Source organism: Mustela nivalis (genome assembly GCF_964662115.1).
Source record: "Mustela nivalis genome assembly, chromosome: 15".
Lineage (NCBI taxonomy): Eukaryota > Metazoa > Chordata > Mammalia > Carnivora > Mustelidae > Mustela > Mustela nivalis.
In genome coordinates this window covers 2,920,314-2,944,497 of record NC_139034.1, presented here as the reverse complement: position 1 = coordinate 2,944,497, position 24,184 = coordinate 2,920,314, and the positions used below count along the sequence as shown (strand labels likewise).

The 24,184-nt window shown below is 35.0% G+C and overlaps 1 protein-coding gene across 1 annotated transcript in view; it reads right to left on the bottom strand.

The window, feature by feature from the left end:
• The window catches only part of RNF17 (ring finger protein 17), a 166,636-nt gene that overhangs the window by 103,203 nt on the left and 39,249 nt on the right, over window positions 1-24,184 (bottom strand). Inside the window, exons 7-14 of the mRNA XM_082701632.1 lie at window positions 16,031-16,202; window positions 14,320-14,396; window positions 13,903-13,977; window positions 9,613-9,920; window positions 7,112-7,270; window positions 3,747-3,936; window positions 2,710-2,878; window positions 64-254 (exon numbers count right to left, since the gene is read on the bottom strand). Of these exons, the coding sequence (XP_082557758.1) occupies window positions 64-254; window positions 2,710-2,878; window positions 3,747-3,936; window positions 7,112-7,270; window positions 9,613-9,920; window positions 13,903-13,977; window positions 14,320-14,396; window positions 16,031-16,202 (1,341 nt within the window). The remainder of the gene's footprint in view (window positions 1-63; window positions 255-2,709; window positions 2,879-3,746; window positions 3,937-7,111; window positions 7,271-9,612; window positions 9,921-13,902; window positions 13,978-14,319; window positions 14,397-16,030; window positions 16,203-24,184) is intronic.

The following is a 24,184-nucleotide window of genomic DNA, read 5'->3' as shown; positions in this document are numbered from 1 at the left end:
TTAAAGGTAAACTCTGTTATTACAATTTATACCTCAAAGTATTTGTTTTAATAAGTTACCTACCTTGCTAACTCCATAAAAACTAATGCATCTCTAAGAGACACAGGCATATCACTGCTTATTTTATTTGTTGGTGGTTTCTGCAGATCTACAATTAGCACACCATCTTCTTCTCTAAAAACTTTCATTAAAACAGCCTTGTTATTTACCATTTTCAAAAACTCTACTTTGGCTTCTTCTCCCCAGCCTTCATCCTGTGAAAAAAGTAGAATTCCAATGTACTTAATAACTACAATGAGCTCTAATGGTACCATGCTCTGGATTTAGCTTTTATTTTATTTTTCATTGTAAATACAAAATACAATCAAAGTCTGCAAACTTGAGCACAGGGACTCAACCACAGATACTAAACAATACCTAGAGCCAGATCCAAGGTCAGTGTTTATGTATGTACAATATATGAATTTATTTTTTAGTGAGTTCTGTGCCCAGTGGTTTGAATTCATGTCCCGAGATCAAGAGTCACATGCTCTACCAAATGAGCCAGCCAGGTGCCCCTAGATCTTTGATGTTTATGAACAGTCTCAAGGTGTCCATTAAGCTGTTGTATTTTAGAATTTAGTTTCACTTCTGAATATATATATATATATATAACATATTATATAACATTATATCAATATTCTAAAATAAAACATGTGATTTTTCCACTTAAGTAACACAAATTCAGAAAGTAATTTTGGGGTGCTTAGGTGGCTCAGTTGGTTAAATGTCTGCGTCAGCTTAAGACATGATCCCAGGGTCCTCGGATTGAGCACCACATTGGGGCCCCTGCTTGGCGGGAAGTCTGCTTCTCCCTCTCCCCACTGCTTGTGCTTTCTCTCTCTCTCTCTCACAAATAACGAAAAAGAAAAGGTAAATTTGAAAGTATACTGGAAGCCATGTAATGTAATCAAGGTGTTTATAATCATCATTTAACTGGGAATATATGAAGTATATGGTACTTAAATAATGAAAAATATTCACCCATTAAAAAAAATTTTTTTAAGTTGATCTTTGAACCTTTAAGTTTCCATACCTAAAGAAAATATCAAGGGTTAAAACTACACATTCCTGGTGTTAAGCTCTTTATATATTTTGAATATTAACCCCTTATCAGATATACCTTTTGTAATTATCTTCTCTCATTCCGTAGGTTGCCTTTTGTTTTGTTGAGGATTTCCTTCATTGAGCAAAAGTTTTTTATTTTGGTGTATTCCCAAATATTTTATTTTTGCTTTTATTTCCTTTGCCTGAGGAGACATATCTAGAAAAATATTGCTAAGGCTGATGTCAGAGAGATTACTATCTATGTTTTATCTAGGACTTTCATGGTTTCAGGTCTCACATTTCTTTTGTGTTTCTTTTTGCACATGGTATAATCAAGTGTTCCAGTTATATTCTTCTGCAATGTAGCTGTCCAAATTTCCCAGCACCATTTATTGAAGAGATGGTCTTTTCCCGTTGTATATCCTTGCCTCCACTGTCATAGATTAATTGATTATATAAGCATGGTTTTATTTCTGGGCTCTCTATTCTGTTCCATTGATCTGTAAGTCTATTTTTGTACCAGTACCATACTGTTTTTGTTTTTGTTTTTACTTTGGTTTTGTAGTATATTTTGAAATCTGGAATTGTGATATCTCCAGCAGAGTTGGTTAGTCACTATGCTGTATACCTGAGACTAATGTAACAGTGTGTGTCAACTATACTCAAACTTTTTAAAAGCTACAGGTTGCTTAAAAACAAAAAATAAAACCTCTTTCTAAAGATTATAAAGTTTATTCAGAAAATGCAAAGAAGTATAAAAGCCAAATTTTTTTTTTTTTTAATGTAGGATCTCATTTTTATTTTTTTTTTTATTTTTTTATTTTTTTATTTTTTTACATGTTATGAGATCTTTCTTTATTTTTTTTTTTAACATTTTTTTATTATTATTATTTTTTTTTATTAAATTTCAGCATAATTTAAATCAGTTTTACCATTTTGGGGAAAACAGCTAATACTTATGTTTCCTTTTACATTTTTTTTCATTTACTCATTCTTTCAAATATCTGACAAATGCCTTTTATGTGCTATGTAATCTGCTAAGCACTGGGAATACTGGGAATGATAGGTAGAGACACAGATCCTACTTTCAAAGCCTTCATAAAATAACCATTTAACATATATTCTTACACACATTTCCTGTCTTGTAAGAGTATTTAAGGCTTGCTGGGGAATAGATATTCATAAACAATACAAAGCAGAACACAACTAATGAACAAAGTGTCATGAAAATAGTGAAGAAATTTATAGAAACACATGCCAGACCATTTTAAAATTTATTTTTCTCTCCATATGTGACTCAAATTTAGTGGTTTATTTGGATTCATTTCAAGTATATGTTTAGACGCTCCCTGGTAGTCTAGTGGTTAGGATTCGGCGCTCTCTCAAGTATATGTTTATTCATTTGTCTATGTTTATTCAACTCAAATTCCCATTAAGAATGTTTCTAATTATGGAAACTGAAGTTCATTTCCTTTTTTACTGGCACTGATAATTTATTATACAAAATGCACTTACCAAAAGAATTGGTGCCTTGAACTTACACTTTGCAATCTAACTGGCAATACATAGCTAAAATTGAGACATTTAGCCCCCAAAAGAAGAAATAATTTAAGTTTCACTTACTGAATTCTGTGGAACAATGTCCTTCAATGAGCATGGCAGTGCTAGTGGGTGGATGTCTTTCAGCAGCCCTTCAATATATGGTTCAGACTTCCTTAGAACTAGGCATAAGTCATTTAGTACTATATGCTGCTCAGCAATGTGTTCTGATCTTGCATGGGTATCACCAACCCTGAAAGAATTCAGGTAATATTTATTGAAAATAATACTTGAAACCCAAACTTGCTTTCCCTCTATAAAAGATATGCATTTCTAAGGATACTTTATTTAAGCTAAATCTTATAGAAAGTTGTATTCTAATTCATACTTTCCTACTACATAGATTTAATCCATATTTTATAAGCACAGACAGTACTTTTATCTATAAAATAAAATCTCAGCTGACTTTATCTGACTTTGTCTTCATTTGTTCAAGTTTAGACTTAAAGGGGATAATGATAATGATGCCTCCAAACAGAAAACTATTTATTTATAAAGCTAGGACCATTAAATAATAACCTTTCTATATAGTTAACACTGGTCCTTACTACAGAAACATTTCAGTTTTATTTTTTAAATTTATTATTATTGTTGTTTTATTTTCCTAGAAGGCTGAGGGAAATATTTTTGAGTACCTAGTGTTAGCTTTAATAATTATAGAAATCTGATTTAAAATTCTACTCAATCATCCTGCAGCTAACTGTAATACTTTATTTAAAAGAAATATTTTTGTGCATCATTCCCTCTTTCGAATAAACACAGAAAAGTACTTCAGTTTGGATACATCAAAAAGCTCCTTTTCCTAAATAACAGAAAAAAACCTAGTCCTTTTCAAGCTCCTCATGTAGTAACACTGATAAATGATAATACTTTACTAATTTAGTAGTCAGTAAAACAAATAAGAGAACAAAATAAAAAGTATATGCCTTAGAAGTAAAAAATGATAAATTACCACTTTCTAGTCTTTCCCAACTTCCTTTATTCTTCAGTATTTCACCCCCCCCCCCACCCCGCCAGATAACCAAAGTTTCCAGACAGGCCAGGAACATGTAATACCATACCCTGAAACAATTAGGACTTCAGAATTTCCAAAATCTACCATGAATATTTGTATTAGTGCAACTTCATGGACTGAGAATTTGGTTGGACTACAAAGTTTTCTAACATGTTCACTTTCTATTGGAATTAATTCAGTGATAGTTCCTCGACACCACATTCCATTTTCAATACTGTTGACAAATATTCTTGCACCTAAATAATAAGGAAGACAAATCATTATCAGTGTTTATGGAGAAAAATACCTAATTAGCTCTAATTTATGAACATGTATATTAGTTCCACCACTAAGAAATTTTAATTAATTTATTTCCTGATGACTTAGTACATGTCGAGTGCTATGAAAAATATTAAGGTGGTATATTGTGATAGCTCCTATTACATAGGTAGCTGGGAGGTAAATGCAAAGTTGCCAGTCTCTTATTGAGGACCTATATTTTATGAACTATAACAAAGATGAATGAGACTATCCTGCAATAAAGAAGCTCAAGAAAGGGGGCACCTGGGTGACACAGTGGGTTAAGCCTCTGCCTTTGGCTCAGGTCATGATCTCAGGGTCCTGGGATCAAGTCCTGTATCGGGCTCTCTGCTCAGCAGGGAGCCTGCTTCCCCCACTCTCTCTGCCTGCCTCTCTGCCTACTTGAAATCTTGCTCTTTCTGTCAAATAAAAAAAAAAATAAATAAAGCTCAAGAAAGGAAAAGAGATAGGCAATTAAATGTACTTACAACAATAAAGACATTCTACCCCATGTATACATACACATACATATATAGACATATACATCCTGAAATTTATAAAATCCTTTGGTAGCATAAAGGAAGAAACAATTACCTCCTCTTGATAAAGAGGAATCAAAGTAAAGAAACAATGAAAGGCAATATTTGACATGCCAAAATTAAATTAATAAACAATGGGGTTCAGAGAAGGGGAAGATGAACCAAGGACCTAGCAGCAGAGAGATCAGATGAATTACAAATTAATTCGGGAAAAAAAGGTCAAGGAAGAAAGAAGCCCGAATTTGAATGCTTCCTATGAGCTCAGTGATGTTCTCAGTATTTTGTGTTTGAATTTACTTACTCCCACAACAACCCTAGAGAGATAGGGCTTCCATCACACAGGTAAGCAAAGGCAGTCTTAGAGCCCATCCTCTTCAAAACTAAGCTACCTATCAGAGATAAATTGATAGAACTCACCACTCATTATACACAGAGGGCTGCTGTATAAATCCCCTCTGTATATGCTAATTAAAACAGGATAGCTGAGAGGCACATTAGGGTAACCTTTTAACTTTTATTTCTATGAAAATGTTTATCTGGCCTAAAGATTGTCATCAACCTTTCTCTTGTGTTGATATACCACATAACCAATATTCCGAGTTTTAAACTATATGCTATGAAACCATTCTTTTTCACAATAGGTAAGATAAAAGCCTATTGAAGACATTTGTTCTTTATAATGAAGAGCACAGGTAGGAAAAGGGAACAAGAGGACATCCTCTTAAAGCATCTTAAAGTTCTTTCCTTGTCACTTTCTTAAAATATAAATGAGTATTCAAGTCATGTAAATTTATTTACCTGAAACAATAATTATCCTTAATTTAAAACAAAGGATGACTGTGACTTTTTTAGAACATTTTCTCAATCTAAGTTGAACTCTTTTGGGCATGTATTAAATTTTAAGAGAAATATCTGTAGCCATAAATGTTTAGTACTATACTTCTCTTTTCTTAGATACTCATAATTTAATGTTCTCTAAAGTTTAAAATTACCATCAGTTTTTGTCAGAAGTGTATGATAAACCTAGATTTTGGATATTCTGATAAGCCACACAAATGAGCTAAGAGTTAATCACATTTTTTTATGGGTATTTTTTTTTTAATTTTCACCATAACAGTACTCATTATTTTTTTTTACCACACCCAGTGCTCCATGCAATCCGTGCCTTCTATAATACCTACCACCTAGTACCCCAACCTCCCACCCCCCTGCCATTTCAAACCCCTCAGATTGTTTTTCAGAGTCCATAGTCTCTCATGATTCACCTCCTCTTCCAATTTTCCCCAACTCCCTTCTCCTCTCTAATTCCCCATGTCCTCCGTGCTATTTGTTATGCTCCACAAATAAGTGAAACCATATGATAACTGACTCTCTCTGCTTGACTTATTTCACTCAGCATAATCTCTTCCAGTCCCGTCCACATTGCTACAAAAGTTGGGTATTCATCCTTTCTGATGAGTTAATCACATTCTTAAAGAACGCCTACATAACCTTAAACACATAATAATTTTTGGTATTATGTACAGGCATTGATTGCTATTAAGAGAACAGTTTTCGGGAGGTGAACCATGAGAGACTATGGACTCTGAAAAACAATCTGAGGGGTCTGAAGTGGCGGGGGGGTGGGAGGTTGGGGTACCGGGTGGTGGGTATTATGGAGAGCACGGATTGCATGGAGTACTGGGTGTGGTGAAAAAATAATGAATACTGTATTTCTGAAAATAAATAAATTAATTTATAAAAAAAAAGAGAAAACAGTTTTCTCACCATGTTAATAAATCAAATCATTACATTATCATTTACATTACATTACAAATCATTTACCTTATTACAGAGTATAATCAAATTTAGTCAATGAGTTATAAAGAAAATATTTGTAAAAAAAAAAGCCTAAATTATGGCAAATTACACATACGCTTAGAATTAAGATAGACTGATTAAGTTTACCAACTACTCTCTGAGTGGCCCTAGGAAATAGATAACACTGTTGTGAGTTAAATGAGCACCTCATTTAAGTGCTTAATGACATCCTCAATATTCACATGTGGGACAGCAAGGGACTGTAGTTATACTATAAGGAATCATCTTATGGGCCAGTTTTCCCTGGAGACAAGGAACCTGTGAAGGGTTTTGTAATTTAAAAAATAACTACTTTTGGGACGCCTGGGTGGCTCAGTTGGTTGGACAACTGCCTTCGGCTCAGGTCATGATCCGGGAGTCCCGGGATCGAGTCCCGCATCGGGCTCCCAGTTCCACGGGGAGTCTGTTTCTCTCTCTGACCTTCTCCTTGCTCATGTTCTCTCTCACGGTCTCTCTCTCAAATAAATAAATAAAATCTTTAAAAAATAAAAATAAAAAAATAAAAAATAACTACTTTTACTCCATAAAGATAGTTTTTGTATATACCTTATCAGCAGTCAATATTTACCTAACTTACCTAAATAAAATTACATTATATAATTATAAAACTTTTATGCTTGGAGCACAAATCCGTATTATAAAAGGTCTATGTGGGTTGGCCAAATACTATAATATTTAATATTATAATATTTAAATGAACTTAATACTTTAGCTTGGAATAAGATTTGATTACCTAGTTCCAAAATGTCTGAAGGATCAAGGTGTAAACTCTTATTGCAAAACTGATTCACCTTCTTTTCCAATACTGTTGCATCTTTAATTTGTGAATATTTCCGGATATAAAAGTGGCAAGGATGTATTACATGACTTACAAAAACTAGCTCTGGAGAACCTACATAAGAATATTAAAACCACATTAATAAATCATAGGAAAGAATTCATAAAAACTGAATGCAATATCCTCTAAAAGAATATTAAGTGTCTTGTGGCACTGAAAACTCTAGAATACTTAGGCCCCATAAGAGTCCACACCCAAAATAGTAACCAGACCACTAAAACAAATAGATATCCCACCTTCAACATTAAATTCTTTAGCAACCTGAACTGCAAATATTTTATTTTACTTGCCAAGTATGTTAAGTGGAATTTCAGTTCATGTGATAATTAGATTCTAAAGTCAAGATATGCTGTAACTGTACTGCATTATAACAAAACATCAGAATTTATTTATGAACATTTTAGAACCCAGAACTCTATTCATAATAAGTAGGTCTCTTGCATATCACAAAAACTCCTGTTTCTACTATACCCAAAAAACCAAGAATAAGCCCATAGACACTCTAAATACCAATCTTATCTGGCTAGAGAAGTGAAAAAAATGTGCAAAGCGAATGTACTGAGCATCATTTAGGGGAAGATGTGTGTGTTTTGGTGGAGTTTGCAGGGGTGGTGAGGGTAGAATAAAAGAGAAAAATATTTGTATATAGCAGCAATGAAGCCAAATGCAGCTAATGAAAAGATGTCCAGAATAAATGTTAAAAAAGGAATTAAAAGAACAGGACAGTGTACATGGTATGCTATGTTTCATGTACAAAAACAGATGAATTATATATATGTATAAGCAAAGAAACTCTAGAAGGGAGGGAGAGACTGAATGAAATGGACAGGTTAGGGGAAATTTTCACAGTATTTTAATATATGATTTTTTAACAATGTAGATGTTTTATTTAGTAAAAATGTTTAAAACACAAAGAATAGGGAAGTGTGGAATTGGAGACAGTAAATACAGATGATAAAAACTGAACAAATGGATCATTTTAACTGTCTGATACAGATCAAAAAGAATACCTATATTGAGGATGGAGTAAAGAAATTAGTATGTGTAAGTACGGAGGCAGCTGAGAGAAGTGTTACAGATTTCAGAAATATTTTTGCCAGTAACAGCTAAAATTTTTAACATTAAAAGGAAGAAGCTTTAGTTAACAGTAAAATTCATTTAACTCACTACCTTCACACTACATTAGATTACTTTACATAAAGCAAACTCCACAACATCAAGTTCAGAGTTGTTAAAGTACTTGCTTTTGATCCGAAAGGGAAAGATGATTTTTTTCTGAAAAGGTTTTTTTGGATCTCTAGGTGTTCCCACAAGATAATCTGTGAAGCATGTTTCATCAAAATAGGAAATAAAGGCAATTGTACTAGTTTTATTAGGTTGACAATGGCACACTATTGCTTAAAAAGCTGTACTTGAGGCACTCCTCAAGTACAGCTCAGTGGGTTCAAGCCTCTGCCTAGGGCTCAGGTCATGATCCCAGGGTCCTGAGATCCAGCCCCAAATCAGGCTCTCTGCTCAGCAGGGAGCCTGCTTCACCTCTCCCCTCCACCCCCTACCTGCCTCTCTGCCTACTTGTGATCTCTGTCAAATAAATGAATAAAATCTTAAAAAAAAATAAAAAAGCTGTACTTAAATTGGCAAAATACTGGAATGATAAGACTACTTTTTATCAGTAGATATAGTCATGATAGGTTTCTTAATCACTGAGATATCAGCAATAATAATACAATGGAAACAAACAAAAATGTGTTTTTTTTTTTTTTTGCATTCAAAAGTTCTGGAGAATCAGCCAATGAAACAGATTGGGAAGTGGAGGGCAGAAGAGAGCAAAAACTGAACTTGAAAATGGTCCTAAAGACTGGTAGTATGCTAACTTCACAATAGTAGTTCATGGGGAGAATACCAGCATGTAAATCTAATCAAACTATTATGATACATTAAAATGTTACAAAGCAGATGCTATTATATTCATGTCAACTTATTTTATAACAGACTATCTCTCAGAATGAAGATTTAAGAAAATCCATTATTTTTTTTAATAAAAAATTTGCTCTTAAATTTAAGGACAAAGCCATGAGACTGCTCTACAAATACTTCTCTTATTTGTATTTTTTCTCCTATTTGTATTTTTGTCTTTTATACAGTTTATGTGTGGAACACCAGAAAGTCAAATACCTCAATTAACCAAATATCAAATTTACATCTCAGAGGTTAGATTATTGCATTAAAAATAAAAAAAAATTTCCTAACTTTAGAAAATGTGAAAGTAGGGGTGAGGAACCAACAGGTGTTAACTCATAATGAGGTATAAGAAAACAGTGTTCTTGTTGAGTACAGGGACCAATTTATTTCTAATTACAGACATATTGTTTCCTTGCTTTTGAATTTTCACTCACTTTCCAGGTTTTCTTCAATAATTTCTTCAATTATCACATCAGGGCTAGATCCTATTTGAGGCAGAACTGCAATGGTTTTAGGGAATGGTGCTGCAACAACCTCTTTCTCTGGCTGGAAGTCTTTTGCTTCTAAATGCACATCACTGGCTTCCCGATGGAAAAAAGGTGATGAGGTTTCATTACTTAGAATAGACATGTCAACCTTTTTCTTTTCTTGAAATGCGTATGTATCATAACAAGAAAATTCCTTTTTATGACTGTATTTCTTTTGAACAGTCTGTCCCATTTCATTTTCTTGGGGATCACATCTGTTTAAAAAATAGAAGGTATTAAGGAGGGCACTTTTGATGAGCATTTGATACTGTATATGAGTGACGAATCACTAAATTCTACACCAGAACCCGATAGCACACTGCCATTTAACTGGAATTTAAATAAAAATTTGGAGAAAAAAAATAGATAGGCATATGGCTACTTTAAGCTGTTTCATAAATTTTTTATATCTACCTTCAAACGATTTCCTTCCTACATGACAGTTAATATTGTGAGACATATAAAGAGCTAAGGTTTTATATAGGTGTCTCAGAAGCATTTTTTAAATAGCTTTATATTTTTTAAAGATTTATTTGAAAGAAAGAGAGAGAGAGAATGAGTGGGAGGGACAGAGGGAGAAGGAGAGAGACTCTCAAGCAGACTTCATGCTGAATGTGGAGCCCAACATGTGGCTTGATCTCAGAACCCTGAGATCATGACCTGAGCCAAAACCAAGCATTGGACACTCATCTGGGACTGTGCCACTCAGGTGTTCCAAATAGTTTTACTGATGTGTAATTTACACAGCATAAAATTCAATAATTTTTACTAAATTGCAGTTGTGCAGCCATCACTATAATCTAATTTTAGAACATTTCCATTACCCAGAAAGAAACTTTTGCTCATTTCCAGCCCTAAGCAAGCCTAAGGGTTTTAAAAGGTCAACAAGAGGTATCATCAATGAGAAGCTGAAGAAACATGATATAGTCATGACACAATCTTCTAGTCCTAAAGAACAGTGGATACGGATTTTCAAAAGAAATAATTTTGATTTGGCTTAGCTGTTTGATTTTAAATTGTTATGATTATTTCTTTTTAAATGCACTGGCCTAAAAATAAAGTATAGGAAATAGTAAAGGGTATAATCCTGAGCAATCACCTGGCCTAAAAATCACCATTAGTCTGAATCCTTTGGGTATTATTCAATAGCCATTAACCCACAGTTAATTTATGTGGTTTACTTCATTTTTTAAAAAATTTCTTCACATATCCACATAGATTTAGGCTATCCATCTACAAGTACAGAAATTCTATCAAAGAAATGAGACTAAGTCTCAAAAAGCTTGTCTTTTCATTAACCCATTATGGATTTAACTTCATCGCAGATCATCATTTAAGAAGCATTTTAGAAGTAAGAACCAACAAAGCCAATTAGATTCAGCAATGACACATATTATTGGTCTCTTCCAAAAAAAAGGTATGCTTTGAACAAAAATAAAATACATGTTGAATTCAAACACCTTGTGAGGATACATATATGTACCTGACTTTGCAAACTAGATGTTTTTTTTTTTAATAACAATTTTCATTTGACCTGGGACATTTAACACTGTCAACTGACTCTAGTCTCATAAACTCCACTGACTTCTAGAACACTACTTTCTCTTGTTTGTTTTTCAAACTCCGCCTATTCCTTCTCAGTTTTGTTTTGTTTTGCAGGTCACTCTTTCTTGGTCTTAGAATTTAATATTTTTCTAGGGTACTGTCATTGATTTACATCAATACCTGTTCTTAATAGGCAAATCTGTTGTTTGTTTAATTGCCACCTGTAATAAGTAGAAGCAGATTGTAATGATACATTCCCTTAGAACTAGGAAAAAATTTAAGACTACTCTGAATTAACTTTAAATCAAGACAAGATCAATGCAGAGTCTCAAAGGGAAAGAATAGTTTTTGACATTAAAAATATTCAATAGTAATCATATTCATGTCATTAAAATATCTAAAAGAATGTATTCATTGGGAAGGCTGAGGATTATCCATGGAAGTGCAAAAGTCAAGTCACAAAGACAAATAATGGCACAGGGCTCCATATCTGGGGAAAAATGACTTGAGCCAAAGGACTGGTACTCTAGTGCTCTGACAAGGGACTTTCCCCTGGTAGTAAAAGACATACTAGGAATGTACTATCTAGGCCTAATGCTATTAAGCTATTTGATTAACCTTATTTCCTTTATTGTAAACAACACTGCAAACAAAGTAATTTCTCATAATTTGATTTCTTAGGCCTGTTCAGATGCTGGAAAAGAATGCCAACACAAGTATTCCAGTCCATGTGGCAATTATATTTGTCTGTAAGTTAATAGTCTGGCATTTTATCTAAACTGGAATCCTGGTGTTCAATTTTGTAAACCTGGCTTATAGGAGTTTACCTGGGTTGCAGCACATCTCTTCATGCCTGTTTCTGACTTTTAAGACTGTGGACCAAACTCTGATAACGACTGTGGATGCTTCCTGGGGGATGATTTTCCCTGGAGACATACCACCTACAAAGTGAATGAACTTACTTTCTTTTTGGGGGGTTTCTAAACCATCTATATTCTGACTACTTCTAAACCCAGAATCAAGTCTAAGACCTCTTCTTTAGTTTTAGTCCATACAGCTAATTGCTCTCTGTACATTTCTCCCCAGATATCTGGTAAACAATAACTCAACACTATTTCTCCACTCCTAAATTTTCTCTTTGCATTCCCAATCTTGGTAAATAATACCATAATTAATCAACTTAACCACCAGAGCCAGACCTGTAAATCATTGAGGATGCTTCCTTTCTCCTCATTCATAATGTTCAATTAATAAGCTTTATCAATTTTCCCTATTTAGCATTTGTTCTATCTACTGCTATCCTGTGCTATTACCTATGTTTGGTTTCTCATCATTTGCTGAGACTATTGATACAACAGCCCAACTAATCTTTCAGCCTCTAGCCTCATACTCTTACAAATAATCCTCTAAATGGCCACCAAAGTTATCTTTTTAAAATGTAACCTAATTATTTTTATTTTCATGTTGAAAATCTTTTAGTGGTTTCTACTGTCTACAGCTGTGCTGTCTAATACAACTTTCTGCAATAGTGAAAATGTGGGCCACTGTCTAATATGGTAGCTAAAAACCATATGTAGATACTGAACACTTTGAATGTGGCTAGTACAATTGAAAAATCCAATTTTTCCTTTTTTAAAAAGTAATCTCTATACCCAATGTGGGGCTCAAACTCATGACCCTGAGATCAAGAGTCACCTGCTTTTTACTGACTGAGCCAGCCAGGAACCCTTCCAATTTTCCCTTTAATTTTGTTTTTATTAATTATGCTTAAATTTAAATGGACACATGTGGTTAGTAGCTACCACAATGGATAATATGCATCTAAAAAATAAAGTTCAAATGCTGCTACACAGCATACAAAGTCTTTAGGATTTAGCCTATATGTATCCTTTGCCAAGTAGAATTATATAAGCAATTCCCTGAATGTAGCACATTATCTCACTGCCTCTCTTTTAGCCCCCTTCATAATTGCTACTCATTTTTCATAGATAAAATAAAATTCTCCTTTTTCCAAGTGTCCTGTTATCCCCAAAAGAATTGACTGCTCACTTCTTTTGCATCTCCACTAAATTCTGCATATATTACCATCATAGCAATTATTCACTTTATTGTTTATGTGTCATCTTCTACTTATTGTAACTTCTCTGACATATATCTGTGTTTATGATAATGGTTCCTAGCACAAAAATCAGTGTTCAATGCTGGCTGAATGAATGAATCTCAAAGATAACTTTTGCACATATATCATTTAATACTGACCCCTTCTAGGTCTTTTCACTCTTAAATTAATTAGAATTTAACTGATAGAAACCTTTGCCTTTTATATTATTTTATAGTATTTGAAATCACACATACTATACACTACACATCAATTCTCCTGTCTCTTGGGTAATTTTTCTCTTATACCTTCTCAGAAATTAATGGCATGTTGTCATTTTTTTTAGGGATTTATTTATTTATTTGAGAGGGAGGGAGCATGTGTGCAGAGAGGAGAGGCAAAGAGAATCTTAAGCAGACTCTGCCCTGAGTGTAGAGCCCAGTTTGGGGCTTGATTCTGCAATCTCGAGATCAGGAACTGAGACAAAACCAAGAGTTGGATGCTTAATTTACTGTGTCACGTAGGCACCCCCATGTCGCCATTCTTATACTTACTTTGTTAAGTCCTCAAATTCAATCTTTCCCATATTGTTGAACATACAGATGATCTCATTGCAATTCATATTCAACCTAAAATAAAACATTAGCATACAAGTAAATGTTCTAATACCAGTGTATTACTTTCTCTAAATAAAAGTCAGTTGCTAACATTAAAAATTCGTAAAGAACATTTTAAGTGCTCTAATATAACTTCATTATTTTCTTTGAAAGTCAGTTGCTGACATTAAAAAACCTCAAGACAACTTATTTTTTTAATTTATCATAAATTACTCTTATTTTACATGTTTGCTAATTTGGGAAACATCTGTGACACAAATTTTCAATTTATAATTTCTTGTTATTTAATACATTTAGGCTCTAACACATTTTTATACTTAATCTTTAGGTTCTCCTGAATTATAACTTACTTACTTGGGAGAGTTCCTCAGTTTTAGAGAACTAACTTGTAACAATTCACTCTCAAATGTTAATTTCAAAGTACGGATAATCTAGAATCAAAAGAGAAGAAGTGTTACTCAGAGGTGAATTTTAAAAATAAATATTACTGACACAAAGATTTTACAAGGAAAACTACAGCCTTTAAGCATCTCACTAATTAATGTGTTTAAGATTTAATTTTAGGCACCCAAAGGAATAGATGCAAGCAAGTGTTTAAGATTTATCCCCTAAAGAAATTTAAAATCTTTGGGCGCCTGGGTGGCTCAGTGGGTTAAGCCACTGCCTTCGGCTCAGGTCATGATCTCAGGGTCCTGGGATCGAGTCCCGCATCAGGCTCTCTGCTCAGCAGGGAGCCTGCTTCCTCCTCTCTCTCTCTCTCCCTCTCTGCCTACTTGTGATTTCTCTCTGTCAAATAAATAAATAAAATCTAAAAAAAAAAAAAAAAGAAATTTAAAATCTTTTAGAGATAAAAATTAATAGATAACAAAAGATACTAGTTAACAAATGGGATATAGCTATGTAAGCAGAGAAAATTCTGATCATACTCACTTTGCATCTGCATTGCTATCCTCCAATGTCTTTTTGCCTTATCTCCTTGAAAAATCTAACTAGGGTGAATACCAAATCATTTTTTCTTAAGATTTTATTTATTTGTTAGAGAGATTGCACATGTGCACACACACAAGCAGGGAGAGCAGCAGGCAGAGGGAGAAGCAGGCTCCCTGCTGAGCAAGGAGGCCAATGTGGGCTCAATCCTAGGACTGTGGGAACATGACCTAAGCCAAAGGGAGACACTGAACTGACTGAGCCACCCAGGTATCCCAGATGAATACCAAATCTTACAGTTTTTTACACCTCCTAATGGCCCATTTGTAAAACACAGGAAATGACTGTTTTCAGAACCATGGCTAGAGAGAGGTCTGACCATGTTAAAACGATGGCAAATTCCTCTCCCTTCACTTAGAGATTTTGGAGGCAGGTAAACAAATGCCTTCTATTTTATACCTCAATTCAGTCCAAACACCTGATTATCTATGGGAAAAGGCCATGAGGAATCAAAGATTCTAGAACAGGATCTATATCCCAAAGGAGCAAGGTAGAAATCAGAAAAAAAAAAATGTTTAATCCTGTCTTGCCAAACAATCTCATCAGAAAAAACATGTTTTTGTTTTTGCCCAACTGTGCTCCCTCGGCACATTATTACATGATAGAACATAGTGGAAGCACCCTGTCTCTTGACCTGCACATTTAGGGAGGCAGGAAGAAAAGGAAAAAAAAACCCTGAATGAGAACTTGAATTAAGTTTTTAAGTCAAGAATTGGCAGTCATATCTAAATTGCTTATGAAAAAAGAGAATCCCATTTAGTTTTCTGCCCTTACATGTTCTCATTTTTTATTCAAATGTTCTAGGAACATTAATTTTCAACTCAATGTCACCCTACTTGCTTTCAGATCATATGTTATAAAGACCTGATTACTGTACCATTTCTCTAACTGGTAAATAACAATAAACGGCTAAACAAATTAATATTTATCTTAGAATTCAAACACTAAGAATTCTAAATTGAGGCCAAGAGAAGTTAGGATAATCTAAAAATAAATGCTTATTAAGTCTTAAATATCATATTCCAAAGATGTAAAGTAATATACATCAGAAATAAATTCATATTATGGTCAAAAATACCTGATTGAGGTCACAGTAAGTCCTTAAAGAAGGTGCTGATTTTAACTCTCTTGCTATCTTCATAGCTGCAGCCAAATCATTTTTTTTGTCTTCAATGTAGCTTTTAGCCATTATTACATTTGAAAGATAATCATCTGTATTTCTTACTACTTCTTCACACAGGTTCTTCTTCCTTCATATAAGATCCCAAAATTATATTTTGGGATTATACTTATTTCATAAATGTTCATATGAAAGTGAGTTTATAGGAACTGAGTGATATAAAAAGGATAAATCTCACTAGTTTATGAACATGGCTAAAGGGGCATTCAATTCAACTGAAACATTATAATTGAAAACTATGTATGCATAACTAGAGAAAAAGTAGGATATTATGTCACAGATACAGCTGCCACAGAACTATAGAAGACATACCCTAGATGATCCCTCCTAAAAGAGAAATCCTATCTTGTAATTACTTGTGCCATTTCAAAAACAATTTTTATTCATTTCCCACAAAGATACAACTGTAAACTTTAAAATTTCCATCAGTTGACACAAATTACATAAATATAAAATGAGATTTTAAAATAAGACTTCACCAAACCAAAACACAAGTGTCAATTAACTATAATCTTCAAAGTAATCACTAAGAATGGCAATTAATTATTCCTCCATTATTTGTACCTCATTACTCAAAATCTTCTCTGGACCTATGATGGAATTACATTATTATGGCAATTAAAAAATTTTGTACCCAAAATCGCAGTGTGTAACTTTCTCCTTTTATTACTAAAAAAATGACTATTATTTCCTCAAAATCAAATCTGGCCCCCAAAAAAGGAGTATTTGCCACCCTGAAGAGTAGCAAGAATGTGATATAGGCTCTGAAGGTGAAGAGATATTCAAAAAAACATTTTGCTAATTGTATAAATAATCTTAAAGTCATTTCTTTAGGGAAGAAAAACAGTTATTTTGGTAAGTTCTAGTATAGTTTCTAAAAACTCATGCCTAGGATTGATATCAGCAAAACAGCAGACAAGGTAACTCTTAGCCCTTATTACCCAGTGGAGATGTCAAAAAATAAACAAACATAGATGGCTTTGATGATATTGAGGTCATCAAAGCCATCTATGAAAAACCCACCACAAATATCATTCTCAATGGAGAAAAACTGAAAGCTTTTCCGCTAAGGTCATCAAAGCCATCTATGAAAAACCCACCGCAAATATCATTCTCAATGGAGAAAAACTGAAAGCTTTTCCGCTAAGGTCAGGAACACGGCAGGGATGTCCATTATCACCACTGCTATTCAACATAGTACTAGAGGTCCTAGCCTCAGCAATCAGACAACAAAAGGAAATTAAAGGCATCCAAATCGGCAAAGAAGAAATCAAACTATCACTCTTTGCAGATGATATGATACTATATGTGGAAAACCCAAAAGACTCCACTCCAAAACTGCTAGAACTTATACAGGAATTCAGTAAAGTGTCAGGATATAAAATCAATGCACAGAAATCAGTTGCATTTCTCTACACCAACAGCAAGACAGAAGAAAGGGAAATTAAGGAGTCAATCCCATTTACAATTGCACCCAAAACCATAAGATACCTAGGAATAAACCTAACCAAAGAGACACAGAATCTATACTCAGAAAACTATAAAGTACTCATGAAAGAAATTGAGGAAGACACAAAGAAATGGAAAAATGTTCCATGCTCCTGGATTGGAAGAATAAATATTGTGAAAATGTCTATGTTACCTAAAGCAATCTACACATTTAATGCAATTCCTATCAAAGTACCATCCATCTTTTTCAAAGAAATGGAACAAATAATGCTAAAATTTATATGGAACCAGAAAAGACCTCGAATAGCTAAAGGGATATTGAAAAAGAAAGCCAACGTTGGTGGCATCACAATCCCGGACTTCAAGCTCTATTACAAAGCTGTCATCATCAAGACAGCATGGTACTGGCACAAAAACAGACCCATAGATCAATGGAACAGAATAGAGAGCCCAGAAATAGACCCTCAAATCTATGGTCCACTAATCTTCGACAAAGCAGGAAAGAATGTCCAATGGAAAAAAGACAGCCTCTTCAATAAATGGTGCTGGGAAAACTGGACAGCCACATGCAGAAAAATGAAATTGGACCATTTCCTTACACCACACACGAAAATAGACTCAAAATGGATGAAGGACCTCAATGTGCGAAAGGAATCCATCAAAATCCTTGAGGAGAACACAGGCAGCAACCTCTTCGACCTCAGCCGCAGCAACATCTTCCTAGGAACAACGCCAAAGGCAAGGGAAGCAAGGGCAAAAATGAACTATTGGGATTTCATCAAGATCAAAAGCTTTTGCACAGCAAAGGAAACAGTTAACAAAATCAAAAGACAACTGACAGAATGGGAGAAGATATTTGCAAACGACATATCAGATAAAGGACTAGTGTCCAGAATCTATAAAGAACTTAGCAAACTCAACACCCAAAGAACAAATAATCCAATCAAGAAATGGGCAGAGGACATGAACAGACATTTCTGCAAAGAAGACATCCAGATGGCCAACAGACACATGAAAAAGTGCTCCATATCACTCGGCATCAGGGAAATACAAATCAAAACCACAATGAGATATCACCTCACACCAGTCAGAATGGCTAAAATCAACAAGTCAGGAAATGACAGATGCTGGCGAGGATGCGGAGAAAGGGGAACCCTCCTACACTGTTGGTGGGAATGCAAGCTGGTGCAACCTCTCTGGAAAACAGCATGGAGGTTCCTCAAAATGTTGAAAATAGAACTGCCCTATGACCCAGCAATTGCACTATTGGGTATTTACCCTAAAGATACAAACGTAGTGATCCAAAGGGGCACGTGTACTCGAATGTTTATAGCAGCAATGTCCACAATAGCCAAACTATGGAAAGAACCTAGATGTCCATCAACAGATGAATGGATCAAGAAGATGTGGTATATATACACAATGGAATACTATGCAGCCATCAAAAGAAATGAAATCTTGCCATTTGCGACAACATGGATGGAACTAGAGCGTATCATGCTTAGCGAAATAAGTCAAGCGGAGAAAGACAACTATCATATGATCTCCCTGATATGAGGAAGTGGTGATGCAACATGGGGGCTTAAGTGGGTACGAGAAGAATAAATGAAAGAATCTGGGATTGGGAGGGAGGCAAACCATAAGGGACTCTTAATCTCACAAAACAAACTGAGGGTTGCTGGGGGGAGTGGGTTTGGGAGAAGGGGGTGGTATTATGGACATTGGGGAGGGTATGTGTTTTGGTGAGTGCTGTGAAGTGTGTAAACCTGGTGATTCACAGACCTGTACCACTGGGGATAAAAATATATGTTTATAAAAAATAAAAATTATATTAAAAAAAATAATAATAAAAATAAAAAATAAATTAAAAAAAAATAAACAAACAAAAAAACCCCAAGCAAAAACTGGTTAAAATAGTCTTATAGAAACTCTGGAAAATAAACAAAAGGTATACAGCAACCAAGCAAATGCCCAATCAAGAAAAAGCCATATTCAAAACAGTAGGAAATTCCATGGTGTTTTTACTTGTTCTTACCCAGCCCTTTCCTCAGCATGGTGCAGTCTTGGTCTAGTGGTAACAGCACAGTTCCCAATTCCTTCAATCAAACCCAAGGGAGCATAGTAGACTTCATCTGTAATGTTCTAACTTGTTTACGGAATGCCTGAGGAACTAATCTGTTTCACCAAACGTGGAGCTGAGGCAGTAAAGAGCAACAGGCAGTACTTGGGAAAGTGGTAGGAAGACTAAGAGCTATAGATTCCTGAGCAAGAAATTATAGGTAAATATATACACTATGCCATCTGGGGCTTGCAAATTCTGGGGTGACACTCTTTGAGATATGAATACATTTAAAAGCAGCTGTGTATATAAAGGAATTTAAAAAATCATACTCGGGCCCAAGCAAGATGCATGCTCAGAAAAGACCTGAGAACACATTAAGCCTCTACCTGAGGCTGATTCTAAGGCTCAGAGCATGCTCACTCAGTGAAGGACTGCCCCTGCAGAGAACCAGTTTGCAATGACTAGAAGAGGTGGCTGTGTTTTTAGATCCCCAATTTTCAATAAAACACCAAGGGTGTATAGAAAGACATTGGAAAATATGATCCATTCATAGGGAAAAAATAGAATGGCAGAAATCATTCCTGAAGAAGTAGAGACATAGGACTTATTAAAGACTTTAAAACAATAGTTTTAAATATGCTCAGAGTTAAAGGAAAACATGCACAAAGAACCTAGAGGAAATCAGGAAAAAATGAAAGACCAAAATGTGAATATCAATAAAGAGGCAGAAATTACATAAAGGAAACAAATTCTGGTGCTCAAAAGTACAATAACTAAAGTAAAAAATTCACTAGAGGGATTCATCTGCACATCTGGGCAGGAATAAGAAAGAATTAGCAAACCTGAAGATAGGACAACTGAAATTACAGAGTTTGAGGAACAGAAAGAAAAAAATAATGAAGAGAAGTGAAGAGAATCTAAGAGACTTAAAGGATTCTCTCAAGAAAAGCAACATATGCATTACATGAGTCCCAAAAGCAGGAGAGGAAGAAAAAGGTGCAGAGAAATTATTCGGAGACTAAAGACTAAAGATTAAAGACTTCCAAAATTAGATAAAATACATAAGCTGACAAGTCCAAGAAACCAAAGATATAAATGTAGAAGAGACACAATATAATCAAACTGTTGGAAGACAAATTGAGAATCCTGAAAGCATTAAGAGAAATGCAATTTGTCACACACAAGGAATCCTCAGTAAGATTATCAGCCAATTTCTCAGCAGAAACCTTAGAGGCCAGGAGGTGATGGGATGACATATGGAAAGTGTGGAGGGGTGCCTGGATGGCTCAGCTGGTTCAGCACCCAACTCTTGATTTCAGTTCAGATCATGATCTCAGGGTCATGAGATTGAGCCCCATTCTGGGCTCTGCACTGGGTGTGGAGCCTGCTTAGAATTGTCCCTCTCCCACCTTGCTGTCCCTTCCCTGAACTCTAAAAAAATAAAGTGTTGAAAGGAAAAGCCTGCCAATTGAGACTTCTATAACTAGCAAAACTGTCCTTTAAAAGATAAGGGAAAAGTTAAAATATTCCCAGATAAAGAAAAGCTGAGGGAGTTCAGGATTGATATACTTGTCCTCTAAGAAATGGTAAACAAAGTTCTTCAGGTTAAAATAAAATGAGGAAAGACATCAACTTGTACTTGGTAAAGGTAAATACACAGGCAAATATAAAATCTAGTATTATTTATATATATATATATATATATATATATATATATATTTAAAGATTTTATTTATTTATTTGACAGACAGAGATCACAAGTAGGCAGAGAGGCAGGCAGAGAGAGAGAGAAGGAAGCAGGCTCCCTGCTGAGCAGAGAGCCCGATGTGGGACTCGATCCCAGGACCCTGAGATCATGACCTGAGTATAAAATCTAGTTTTGGCTTATAACTCCACATTTATTTTTTACAGGATTTAAAAGATTCAGTTAAGCTGATATCAATTCAAAATAGATTGTTATAACTTTAATATGTTATATGTAATCCCCATGGTAACTATAGAATGTGCCAAAAAAATGAGAAGGGAATCAAAATATGTCACTACAAAAGTCAAGTAAACAGAAGAAGGTAGTAATAGAAGTGGTGAATGATAAAAGGCTCTAAGATGTATTTAAAACATGATAAAAGTCCTTCTTTATTGATAATTTAAAAGTAAATGGATAACACTTCAGAATCAAAAAGCACAGAGTGGAGGACTAGACTTCAAAAAATGACACCATATTCAGGTCTACAAGATACTCATTTTAGATCTAGATATACATAGAATAAAGGTGAAAGGATGAAAAAAGGCACTCTGTATAAAGAGTAATCAAAGGAGAACTATGCTAATATTAGACAAAATAAACTAAGTCAAAAACTGTTACAAGATGGAGCACCTGGGTGGCTCAGTGGGTTAAGCCTCTGCCTTCAGCTCAGGTCATGGTCTCAGGGTACTGGGATTGAGCACCACATGGGGCTCCCTGCTCGCTGGGGAGTCTTCTTCCCCCTCTCTCTCTGACTACTTGTGATCTCTCTCTCCATCAAATAAATTAAAAAATCTTAAAAAAAAACTGTTACAAGAGAAAAAGGACATTATATATTAACAGAACATCAAGAATATACAATTATAACACATGTATGCACAAAACTCAAGAGCTCTAAAATACATGACACAAACACTGACAATATCTAAGGGAGAAATAATACTACAATAATAGGTGGAGACCTCAATATCCTACTTCCTACTTCTGAAAACAAATGGGAAAACCTTATAGAATATTAATAAAAAGTAGACTACTTAACAGCACAGATCAACTGCACCTAACTGACATAAAGAGAAAAATCCACCCAACAATGAAGAATACACACTTCTCTCAACCATACATGGAATATTAGATCATATGTTACGACAAAAATCAAGTCTTTTAATGGATAAAGGAGATGTGGTATATATACACAATGGAATACTATGCAGCCATCAAAAGAAATGAAATCTTGCCATTTGCGACAACATGGATGGAACTAGAGCGTATCATGCTTAGCAAAATAAGTCAAGCAGAGAAAGACAACTATCATATGATCTGCCTGATATGAGGAAGTGGTGATGCAACATGGGGGCTTAAGTGGGTAGAAGAAGAATCAATGAAACAAGATGGGATTGGGAGGGAGACAAACCATAAGTGACTCTTATTCTCACAAAACAAACTGAGGGTTGCTGGGGGGAGGGGGATTGGGAGAAGGGGGGGGGTTATGGACACTGGGAGGGCATGTGCTTTGGTGAGTGCTGTGAAGTGTGTAAACCTGGTGATTCATAGACCTGTACCCCTGGGGATAAAAATATATGTTTATAAAAAATAAAAAATTAAAAAAAAATCAAGTCTTTTAAAAACCCAACTTAAAAAAAAACCCAAAGCATACAAAGCATATTTTCTGGTCACAATGGAAAGAAATTAGAAAACATTAACAGAAGAAAATGAAAAATATTTGGAAATTAAATAACGTACTCCTAAACACAAATAAGTTAAACAAAAAATAACACTAGGAAAATATCTTGAGGGGCGCCTGGGTGGCTCAGTGGGTTAAAGCCTCTGTGTTCAGCTTGGGTCATGATCTCAGGGTCCTGGGATCCAGCCCCGCATCGGGCTCTCTGCTCAGCAGGGAGCCTGCTTCCTCCTCTTTCTCTCTGCTTGCCTCTCTGCCTACTTGTGATCTCTGTCAAAATAAATAAATAAAATCTAAAAAAAAAAAAAGAGTCAGACTCTAAAAAAAGAAAGTATCTTGAGACAAATGAAAAACAGAAATTTAAAATATTGAAATGGGAGGGATGCCTGGGTGGTTCAGTCGGTTAAAGCCTCTGCCTTCGGCTCAGGTCATGATCCCAGAGTCCTGGGATTGAGTCCCACATCGGGCTCTCTGCTTGGCAGGGAGCCTGCTTCACACTCTCTCTCTGCCTGCCTCTCTGCCTACTTGTGATCTCTGTCTGTCAAATAAATAAACAAAATCTTAAAAAAAAATTGAAATGGGAGAGGAGTTAAGATGGCAGAGGAGTAGGGGACACTTAGTTTGTCTATTTCCTCAAATATAGCTAACAACTATCAAATCACTCTGAACACCTGTGAAATTAATCAGAGATCTGAGAAAAGAAATGCTACAATTCTATAAATAGAAAAGCGACCACTTTCTTGAAGGTGCAGAGACTTGGATACAGGGTGATATACTAGAGGATATGGTGGAGGGGAGGGAGACTACTTAAGGAGGCTATTCCAAAGTATTATAAGAAGTGGAGTACAAAATTAGAACTTTTATAAGTCTGCTATGTACATCCCTGGCTCAAAGATGCTCAGGTAACAAAGTGGGGCAGAATCCCAGGTGGAACAGCATTGTCTCAGGATCCCTGGTGTCGCAAGAAGAATGGGGGTGCTTGAGCATGGCAGAGATCCCAAGTGTAGGAACAGGGAAGCCAGCTGAAAACAGTTGAGATACCAGTTTTCTGCTCTGTTTTGCCATAAACTCTAACCCACTGCACAGTCCTGCTACCGCTTTCCTGGCAAGGTTCTAGCAAAA